The following is a 10,519-nucleotide window of genomic DNA, read 5'->3' as shown; positions in this document are numbered from 1 at the left end:
CACAACACAACACAACACAACACAACACAACACAACACAACACAACACAACACAACACAACACAACACAACACAACACAACACCACATCTCCCACAGCATGATCATATGGGTGCTTACTTCAGAAGTCATTCCCATTGTACCAGGGGGTTTACATGAACGTAAGCATCAGATTTTAGTTCCAGTGCTACAAATGTTGACCTCATTTTGATATTAGATTCTTGCTGGAGGCTTGTCATTATTTACTTTGGATTGAAGCAGAAACCTTTATTTATATGACCTCACCAATTGGGAAGTGGGAGAAGATTTGAGATACCCAGCTGAAACAGAAGCAACGCAAAGCAGCCTTTATAATATCTACCAATTACTCAAGTAGTTTTAAATCAAACTGCAGTCCTGAGCTGCCTCATAATTAAATTTCATTTCCAGAGAAAGGTGTGTGTGTGTGTACATGTACGCACACATTTTGACTCCCTGCACTGTTTGTTCTGTCTTCATATTATTCTATCAGATAATCTTACGCAAGCTACACCCACTTGGACTGTGTGCTAGCAACATCCTGTTCACTTTAGAACTCTGTATGTACTTGTGTGTGGGAGGAATAAATCCCATTGCCATTCTAGGTCAAAGGAAGTTGAGCATGAGATTTTAATTTGGGCTGCACCTATCAAATTAGTTGTGCAGCAGCAAAGCTGCTGGAACCATTTATGCAGCCCAATCCCTAATCTCAGTGTTAAATAATTCAGTGGGTCCTATACCAAATTAAGTATGCAAACGTTTGCAGCCTTAAAGTGTACATTCTAGCTACCAGTATGGAGTATCCTATGTCCTGGTAGTACCCTCTATAGTCAAGACCATCCCAAGATGGGAAACCGCCCCCCAAGGGGCAGTTCCTTCCACTTACATGTTGCACAATTCATTAGGAATGCACAACTCCTGTTCATTTTGTCACAAAGTGAGTGATTTATGTCAGCTATGCGTGCTGCCCGTACCCCCATAAAACCAAGTCATCTTGTTTCATTTTGCTTGACAGTCAGAGATGCTCAAACCCACAACCCTGAGATTGCGAGTCTCATGCTGGACCAACTGAGCTACTCTGGCTACCAGTAGGCATGACAGCATCTCATCAGCAACATCAACTTCTGGTGATGATGTACACATTGAGAGTACTCCAAAACAGAAGGAGCAGGTACCACAAGAGGGGCAAACAAGTACTCTGTGCTTCAGATGCCACTGGAGACAAGGGAAACACAACTAGCAAGTTACTGTGGATGTTAGCTTCTACTCTGAACTGCTTTTAAGGGATGGCATCATGGAGGCTGGGGTCAATGACTATTTGCTATGCCAGCTAATGGAACCTCCATGCCAACGAGACTCCGAGAAAGGGGCAGCCAGAACTATCGTGTTCTGCATGTGGTCTTCTCCCAGACATATAAGCAGAAACTGGATGCTGGACTAGACAGACCTTTGGTTGGAACCAGCAGGGCAACTGTTATGGCTTGATATTCATGACCAGTGCCTCCAACCACCACCCAAATACCAGCAATTGTTATCTTGATGCTACGTCTCAGAGTTATGATGAAGGTTGTGTGCATTTCACACAGGGCACCAAACAAACCTACCCCAACGTTCTGTACTAAAGAAATGGCACTGATTAGTATGTAAAATTCTGCACATTTACTGCAGAAGAGACACTAAATGTCCATTTCTCCCATAAAACTATTGGAAGAAGTTAGGATACCACACAAGCTAATGGGAAAAGTCCATTGGAGCTGTGTTACCATGTTCATATGTTGGTTAGAGGCACCCAAGAACAGCAGCAAGGCCCACTGTTGGCCAGAAGCAAGACAATGAAGGGGGTGAACCAGGGGGGTTGAAATTTAGACTTTCTCTAAATGAGAGGTAGCAGAGATGGTGGTGGTTGAACACTTGTCCCGCGAAGAGCCCACAACCCACCAAAGTATTTCTCGGGGTTCAAATCCCTACTGAGCCATGAAACTCACTAGGTGACCTTGGACCAGTCACATACTCTCAGCCTAACCTACCTCACAGTGTTGTTGAGAGGATAAAATGAGGACGAGGGAGAACCATGTATAGCACCTTGAGCTTCTTGGAGAAAAGGTGGGGTAGAAATAATGAAATAAACTTATCTCAAGAACCTCATTAAGACAAAAGAAAATCGTTTTTCATCCTAGCTTTTAAGAAGGGGCTTCCTATTTGAAGTGCTCTCAAGAAGAAAACACAGATTTTTCTTTTTTAATTTAAGTGGCAATATTTTAAAACAGAAACCTACAAAAAATAAAAACACAGCAACACAAAAGAAAGTCATTTTGTACAAACATGTCATTTGAGGAAAACATGTTACCGTCTCTTCCTATGAGACAATGTCACTTCCATGGACTCTCCACAAATGAGATCCCCATTCTGCGTGGGAAGAAGCTGAAATCTGCTTAACCGCAGGTGTTGCTGGTAAGACAATTAAGGGACTAGAGAGTGAGGTTGTCTTTCACATGTAACAAGTACAGGTGTCAAGCAATAAAATCCAAAGGTCTGTTGAATCCACCTTTTCTGTTCATGTATTGCCTGCAATGAGAAAAGGCAAACCTTAGCAGTGAACTTTCTTGCTGACCCCTAAAAGTTCTGAACGCCCACCCCATCTTCCTGATTTTTTTCTTGGCGTTGCCCATCCATTACCCAGAATGCCTTTGCCAGCTGTAAGTGCTGGAATAATTTTAGAAAAATTAATCTCAGTATGTTATTTTTTATATTCTTAATCACAATTCTGTGCTTGTGTGCTAATTAGAATTCATATTAAAAAAGCACACTTGACTTCGAAGCGTCTTTATTGGTACTGTTTTTTACTTTCTAACTTAGAAATTAATGGTAGCAAAATCCATGAAATTCTCTGTGTGTGGTCCATATGCAATTAAAACAGCACAGCACAACACACGAGCAGAGATGTCAGTAGGCTTGGGGAAACTCCAAAGTTTAAAGAAATACAAAAAAACATTTTGGAAGAACAATCCTATGTGGGGGATAATGACCCAAAAACAGTCTCTGGGGACTAAGCCTGCTTACTGCTCACAAAATAACTGGAGGGTGTCGGGGGGGCGGGAATTGGAGGGAGAATGGAATACCCTGGGGAAAGGGACTGTAAAATTGGTAGCTTGAAAAGAAGCACTCCACACTGTAAACCTTTGTTGCAGATACCATTTGTAAGGCTAGTAACTCTTACAGATCCTCTATTTCAATTAGCAAGAACCTCACATGGCAGCAAACTAATTCTACATTATGCAAGGCAATCCTGAAAGGGCAGGAGGCATAGGAAGTCAATCGTGACAGTTTTTTGCTCCTGCAATGGGAAATCATGGTTGCTCTACTGCCACAATTAGGAATTTGTTTATCCACAAGACAGCTCAACATAACAAGTCTGAGAAACCGCAGGATATACTGATTTTCTGAACCAAATGAAATACTTAGGGTAATCATTTCAGGATTTTGCACAAATGGGAATCTGCTTTTGTTTTTCTATTTAAAAAATGGGGGTTCTGAAGCAATGCCAAAATCTCTTCTTCCAAGTATTCCTGTGAACACAGTGACATCCCCGCCCAACACAAACATGACCTTAGAGCTTCCACACTCATGGCCAGTTGGGTCCTAATTGAACAATGCCAACCTGTACTTCCGCTTCTGTGATACGTTGATAGCATAGGCATTTACAGAGCCATCCACTTTCTTGCCCTACAAAACACAAACAGAAATACAAAGTCATCTTCACACAACGTAGGGTGCAGGGAAGCCTGACCAGGGGAAAAGGACAATGACTTGGAGCCTGCATTGCTCCTCTGTTCTTGTAAGGGAGGGGGTGATTTTCAGCAACCCCGCCCCCAACTCCATCCACATTCCCTATACTGTATCCTAGACATCCCCACAACCCTGAGTAGATTTTCATGGGGCTGCAGAAGGAAGTGTGAAAGCCCATTTCTGGGAGGAAAGTGAGAATAAAAGCCAATGGAACTTTGGAGGAATGGTAGGACATGAACAGAAGCCAATCATATCTTGCTCTTTACTCTTTTTTGCAGTTGCTTTTGGGAAATATGTCTAGGCAGAGTTCCTACACACAATGCCAATGTACTGTATTTTTTTCCCTATAGGACACACCGGCCCATAGGACGCACCTAGTTTTTTGGGGGGGAAATAAAGGGGAAAAAATCCCCCCCCCCCCGCGGGGCTGGAGCGGGGGAAGCCCGAGCTTTTAAAAACGCACCTACCGTAGTTTTTAGAGGAGAAAAACAAGGGCAGCAGGCTTCCTAGGCTGCGGATATCTGCCCGAAGCGTGGGGCGCTCTGCTTCAGCGCGCCCTGCGCTCCGGGTAGCAGGCTGCTATCCGCAGCCTAGGAAGCCCTCCGGGAACTCCCGCGGGCTCCCCAGGCTTGCTGATAGCTTCCTGAAGCCTGGAGAGCGAGTGGGGTTGGTGCGCACCGACCCCTCTCGCTCTCCAAGCTTCAGCGAAAGCCTGCATTCGCCCCATAGGACGCACACAGATTTCCCCTTCATTTTTGGAGGGGAAAAAGTGCGTCCTATAGGGCGAAAAATACAGTAATGCTTCCATGAGTTGTTTCCAAGCTACCTGGAAGTTGCTGTGAACTTGTACGACATGTTTCAAGTCTGGAAGCCCCTTGTAGTGTAGAAGATTTGGGAACATGTTCCAGGGGCTGAGTATCAGTGGTGGGTAGGACCACCTCATAGTTCCCACAACACACACACTCTCTCTCCATCATTTACATTGCGCTCTCTCTGCCACAATTTTTTTTATGTGGGCGGGGGAAGGAAGCCTCCTATTGAAGCCAGTAGGAGGCTTCTTCAAGCTAAACTGCTGTACTGGGTGGGCAAGGAGAAGAGGCTGCAGGCCAAATGGGGAGGCCCCTTGGGCTGGAGGTTCTTCACTCCTGTCCTAGAATCTAGTGCAAAGGCCCAAGGCCAGGCCTACTGGAGCTCAACCTTGCCTTGTGTGGATGCACAAACGATAGAACAAGCCTGAATCCTCCCCAGTAGCTGAGCAAGCTGCCTTTCTGTCATTTCTGTTCCACCATTAAGAACACTAAAAGACCATTTGGAGTCACCATTTCTAAATGACTGGCGAGGAAAACTCAGGACCATGGTCTGATTAAGTGAGGAAGATCTGAACTTCCCAGAAATGGCTTTCTGTTTAACCTACAGTGTGCTACAAAAGGAGATGTTGCTATTATAAAATAATAATAAACAACTCTTTGCATTCAAGATTTGCCAAGGCAATCCAAGCCCTGTGCCCTGCAAAAGGTTACACATACGGAATCTTCTGAAGTCTCACTAGTCTTGCTCAAACACATTCAAGCACCACTCTATAAAAAACTTGCAGTGTCAGAAACCTGCCCCCCCTTTTTAACAAAAAGGAAGGGATTCTCAGGAAGTTGAATCCTGCATCCACTACCACATGGTGTGGATTTTCTGTCCCAGTGCACAGAGTGGTTCACATCTCACTCTTAGGAATTCTGGGCACTAAGAAGACACTCACCTTTGTCGTGTCAAATGATGCAAATCCCATCATTTTCATCATTTCAATTTCTTCTTCTGTCTTACCCTCCAGGTCTTCCTCTGAAAAAGAAGCCAAGGAGATAAACAAGGAGATAAAATGAAAGAGAGTTAAAGATAAATAATGCCACAGAACCATCCTCAAACAGCATATTTCTAGGATTCTGACTATTACAATGGTGAAACACCCTGACTTGGCCTTGCTAAGGTAAAGGTAAAGGTACCCCTGCCCGTACGGGCCAGTCTTGACAGACTCTGGGGTTGTGCGCCCATCTCACTTAAGAGGCCAGGGGCCAGCGCTGTCCGGAGACACTTCCGGGTCACGTGGCCAGCATGACAACGCTGCTCTGGCGAGCCAGAGCCGCACACGGAAACGCCGTTTACCTTCCCGCTGGTAAGCGGTCCCTATTTATCTACTTGCACCCGGAGGTGCTTTCGAACTGCTAGGTTGGCAGGCGCTGGGACCGAGCAGCGGGAGCGCACCCCGCCGCAGGGATTCGAACCGCCGACCTTTCGATCGGCAAGTCCTAGGCGCTGAGGCTTTAACCCACAGCGCCACCTGCGTCCCAGGCGACTTGGCCTTGCTAGGAATAAATAAAAGATATTATATTTAAGACATTTCCTGGCAGCAGTCTGGATATAGACTGCATTCTTATGGAGAAGTGATTGTTTGTTAACTATGCAAAACTGGCATGATAGGGTTTGGAAGATTGTGCTCATAAACAAACTAACACAACACTGCAGAGTAGTCAGAGGTGACTATTTCCAGAGATAAATTTTATAGCTTGGTCTTCCTTCATTTCTTTCATTAATTCCTCACCAGAAGAACCCAGACCATACTCTGTTCACTTTTCTTTTGGGGGAGTTACCCTGAATTTTATTTCAATATTCTGGATTTTATTTGTTTAAATATCATGTCACTGACGCTCACCAAGGTTTTTGCTAACTTTGCAAGTCTGCTGTTGTAATTTATCTTTTCTATTTGGCATTTATATATATATAGTCTTTCTAACATGTGTAATAAGGACACAGTTCCCCTATGTATCTCCTTCCACCCCAACATGATTTTTGGAATGTTTTGATTGTTTCATATCAGTTTGTTTTGTCTGCTGTGTTCTGCCACTTTTGATTTTATACTATCAATGTGTTTTGTATTTTTATTCTTTGGTTGGTAAACAATTCTGAAAGTACAGTGGTACCTCGGGTTAAGTACTTAATTCGTTCCGGAGGTCCATACTTTACCTGAAACTGTTCTTAACCTGGAGACCACTTTAGCTACTGGGGCCTCCTGCTGCTGCCGCGCCGCCGGAGCACGATTTCTGTTCTCATCCTGAAGCAAAGTTCTTAACCTGAAGCACTATTTCTGGGTTAGCGGAGTCTGTAACCTGAAGCGTATGTAACCTGAGGTACCACTGTATTTCTATTGAAGAGGGTGTCAGCCATCCAAAACAAAAGGCTAATCCTTCCAACTCTTCAAAAAGAGCCACACCTCAAGGACCCAGTATAGTTCCACGTAAAATGTTGTCGAACAAGTGTTTAGAAAAACACAACTGTGGATTTTTTGGTGTGTGAAGAGATGATATACTTGAGAAACAAATGTGCCTTTATTGGCACGACAAAGGATTATATGGACCCTCAGACTCAGTGCAACACATGAGCTACAGGCTCTCAATAACAGAGGCAGGATATGTCCTCACCAACAGAACCAGAAACACATCAAGTCAAACAAACCTTGCCCAAAAGGCAAGATACTTCTCACATTAGCAAACTACCCCTCCCCTATAAATCTGACCACAAACTAGAATGCCAAAGTTAATAAGGTGCATCATGACACACTATTCTCCAGCATGGCTCGCAACACCCCAAGCTGTTTCATTACCTGTGATCTGACGCTCTTTGCCTTTAGCATCTTTGGTCTCTTTCTTCTCGTCATCTCGCCTTTCTTTCTGCCGGGAAGGGGAAGAAGAGCTGGATCTATGTCGTCGTGGAGACCTAGAGAGTCAAACCAGAGCAGGTTGCACTTGAATGGCAAGGGAAAGGTGTGCTTGCTGGATTGTGCAACACACAAAAGAAGAAGCACCAGCACACTTGCTGATTTTTTTGTGGAAACACAAAACCAAACCATCACAAAATCCCACACTTGGCTTTGTGGGCGACACCACGTCTGTGAGCAAAGAACTGTCAAGTACCTGCAATGCTCTGTCCACCTCAGCCAAGGAAGTGTACGGCTTCCTCTGCCAGGCAGCCACAAAGAGGGAGAGAGGTGGAAGTGTGCATTGCTGCCACCACAGCTACCTCCTTTAGAAAGGTGATTCAGAGGGATCTTGTCAGGATGAAACAAGGCAAGCTCTGCCTTATCAACACCTGTAACCAAGGAGAGGCTGCAGGAGGAAAGATGGAAGGAAAGGCTGGGTCTTTAAAGCAGAGTACAAAGAAGCACCCATGCCTGCTCCTCCTTTCTCCTACCATTTATTAAACAACGGTATAGATAGGGTAGTCTATTGCAGGAGAAGGGTTCAGAACAACAGAAAGGTGCTATGGAAGAGGATAGGGGAAGAATATTCTCTACAAAGCAAATGGAGGGGAGTTGCAGGTCTACAGAGAAAGGAGGACCCTGTGACCATCAGCTCACTCTGAATGCAGAAAAAGCTTGTGTTTAGCTACACTCACATCAAGGGACAGATCTTTCTCTTCCTCACTCAAACAGGATATTTCAGCTGCCTAGAAACCATCTGTTCAACCTTAAAAACAAATCCTTTCTCATTGTTAAACATCCCAGCAAAGCCACTGCTAAAGGTGGGATAGAAAGGAGCTAATATGGTTAGAGCTATCATGAGAAGGGACAGAAACAGCTGAACTGCCAGGACCAGTTGCTGGCTCTATTCTTTCAAGAGAATTCTTTCAAGAGGGCCTCCATACATCATTTAAAATGGTAGGGTAGTTAACTGGGTCATAATTTCCTGCAATTGGGGGGGGGAGTTGTTTTTTTAAAAAGCAAACTACCCGCTCATCTTTTCCAATATTTGCTAATGGCAAGAGCTAGTAGCCCGCTCTGCCTCACAGACCCATTGCTTACAACGAGAACAGTGTTTACAGAACTAGTTCGCCAGAAACTTTAGAGCTTTAGAGCTCACCTGGATCGTCGCCTGTGTGGGGAACGGGAACGGCTTCTCCGCCTGTCTCTCTCCCGAGACCTTGATCGCTCCCGTCTTCTCCTCTCCCTCTCACGTGAGGTGGATCTGGAACGCCGACGTTCTTAAAATACAGAGCAAGCAACTTTAGTTGCATATCTGAATTTCATTTCTAAAGTACAGCTTTCCTCCTACAGAAACATACTATATACACCGTATGGCTTCAACAAACCAGTGTATTTTTCAGTCTCAGTCCTGCATCTTAAAAGTTTGCTCCATCCTGTATCCTGCAACCTCCTTCCTTCCAAAGAGGTAAGGGCAACATAAGCCAGGTCCCATTCTGTCTTCAGAAGCTGTGCTTGATTTACAGGGGGCACTTAGTGAAATCCACTAGCTTCACACCTATACATCTCTGAGTTCTAGCCAAGTTAAAACACACTCCAAGAACGTTCTGCACACTCTGCCTTCCACAGCAAAACAACCATGTTTGTTCCGGTGGCTTTTTACATACTGATAGATACGGTGCTTTAAAAAAATTCTCATAAGCATGAAACAGGCATCTGCCTTCAAGGTGCATCTAATCTGTTGGGGGTGGGAGAGCCAGAGTGAGAACCTAACAAAAGCCCTTCAGTTGGATCAGACCAAAAGCCTGCCTAGTCCAGCATCCTCTTTTCTTACACCAAGCAAAGCCCCAAAGCTGGAATGTTAATTTAGCCACTAACAGGCTCATCCTGCATGAGTTTATCCAGGCCTCTTAAAAAAAAAAGAAGTTAATGGAGATAAATGTCACTTCTCTAAGTAAGAAAGTAAGAGCCAGGGTGTGCGCAGTGGTTAGGGTGCTGGACCTTAGGGAGCAGGCCAGTAATAAATCAAATTATTAGGCCAGCAGAGCCCCAGGTTTATATATCCTGTCAGATACAGAACACATAAGAATGAATTTGGGCCAGTTATAATCTCTCAGTCTAACCTACCTCACAGAATTGCTGTGAGGATAAAAATGGAGGGTGTTAGTGGTGGTGGTAGAGAACCACGGACACCACCTCCTTTATGTATTGCAGAAATGTATATGCTGCTTGACTGTAAGGAGCCACAAAGCAGAAAACATTGATATCTTACTGGTTCCACACAGTACCTGTTCTGCATCTACAACAGAGCCAGTTCCACAAAGTGGTTGAGAAAGAGCTATTCCTTTGTTTTTTATTGCGTTCATAGCCCATCGTTCCTCCCAAGGAGGCCAGCCTGGTTCTCCCCCTCCCTATTTTATCCTTCTCAGGTGGGTTGGGCTGAGATGCAGCAACAGGCCCAAAGGCATCCAGTGAGCGTCAGGGGCTGAATTTGAACCCTGCCTGCCTCGCAGCTCCTCAGCACCTCACTAGCCCCACCACCCTACGAGAGGAACGCGCCCTCGGGGACTCAGTTCGGCCTCGATCCGCGGGGATCTCTGCCTCCCAGGCCAAGAGAGACGAGGCCTGCCTTGGGCTTCCCACAACCCGCCCGCCCTCCCCTCCCTCCCCGTGGTGCAAAGGCACCGGCCTGCAGCTGCTTCCTTTTTCCCCGAAGGAGAAACCTTCAAGCCAAGGTTTCGCCCGGGCAGCTGGGAAGGAGGACGAGGCCTCCCGGAAGGGCGGCGAAGAGGAGCCGCAGGACCCCAGGGGGGAGGCCGGGCGGCTGCCGAGACTACGTACCTCTCCGCGGAGGAGACCGCGAGCGACTCCGGCCCATCTCCCCTTCCGACGCCCAGCTCGCCTTCTCCCTCTCCCCGCAGCGGAACTTCCGGCGGGACGGTCCGTCTCCTCTTCAGGTCCGGCTAGGAACACGC

The 10,519-nt window shown here is 45.8% G+C and overlaps 1 protein-coding gene across 1 annotated transcript; it reads right to left on the bottom strand.

Annotated features, from left to right (window-relative positions):
* Positions 1-2,240: 2,240 nt before the first annotated feature.
* On the bottom strand, positions 2,241-10,519 carry SNRNP27 (small nuclear ribonucleoprotein U4/U6.U5 subunit 27). The gene is made up of 6 exons (XM_079987636.1): positions 10,386-10,519; positions 8,704-8,824; positions 7,449-7,561; positions 5,553-5,632; positions 3,675-3,739; positions 2,241-2,581 (listed from the first exon to the last, which is right to left on the bottom strand). The coding sequence occupies exons 1-6, from the start codon at positions 10,420-10,422 to the stop codon at positions 2,527-2,529; spliced, it is 471 nt and encodes a 156-aa protein (XP_079843762.1). The 5' UTR covers positions 10,423-10,519; the 3' UTR covers positions 2,241-2,526.

The sequence above is a fragment of the Podarcis cretensis genome (assembly GCF_951804945.1).
Source record: "Podarcis cretensis genome assembly, chromosome: 8".
Taxonomy (NCBI): domain Eukaryota; kingdom Metazoa; phylum Chordata; class Lepidosauria; order Squamata; family Lacertidae; genus Podarcis; species Podarcis cretensis.
The sequence above is the reverse complement of the archived record's forward strand: the minus strand, read 5'-3'. Positions and strand labels throughout refer to the sequence as shown.

Coding starts and splice junctions, on each gene's coding strand:
- SNRNP27 (XM_079987636.1), bottom strand. CDS start 10,422: ATGGGCCGGAGTCGCTCGCGGTCTCCTCCGCGGAGAG. Junction 7,562..8,703: donor CCACACAGGCGACGATCCAG/GTGAGCTCTAAA, acceptor TTGACTCTCTAG/GTCTCCACGACGACATAGAT. Junction 2,582..3,674: donor TCACAGAAGCGGAAGTACAG/GTTGGCATTGTT, acceptor TTCTCATTGCAG/GCAATACATGAACAGAAAAG.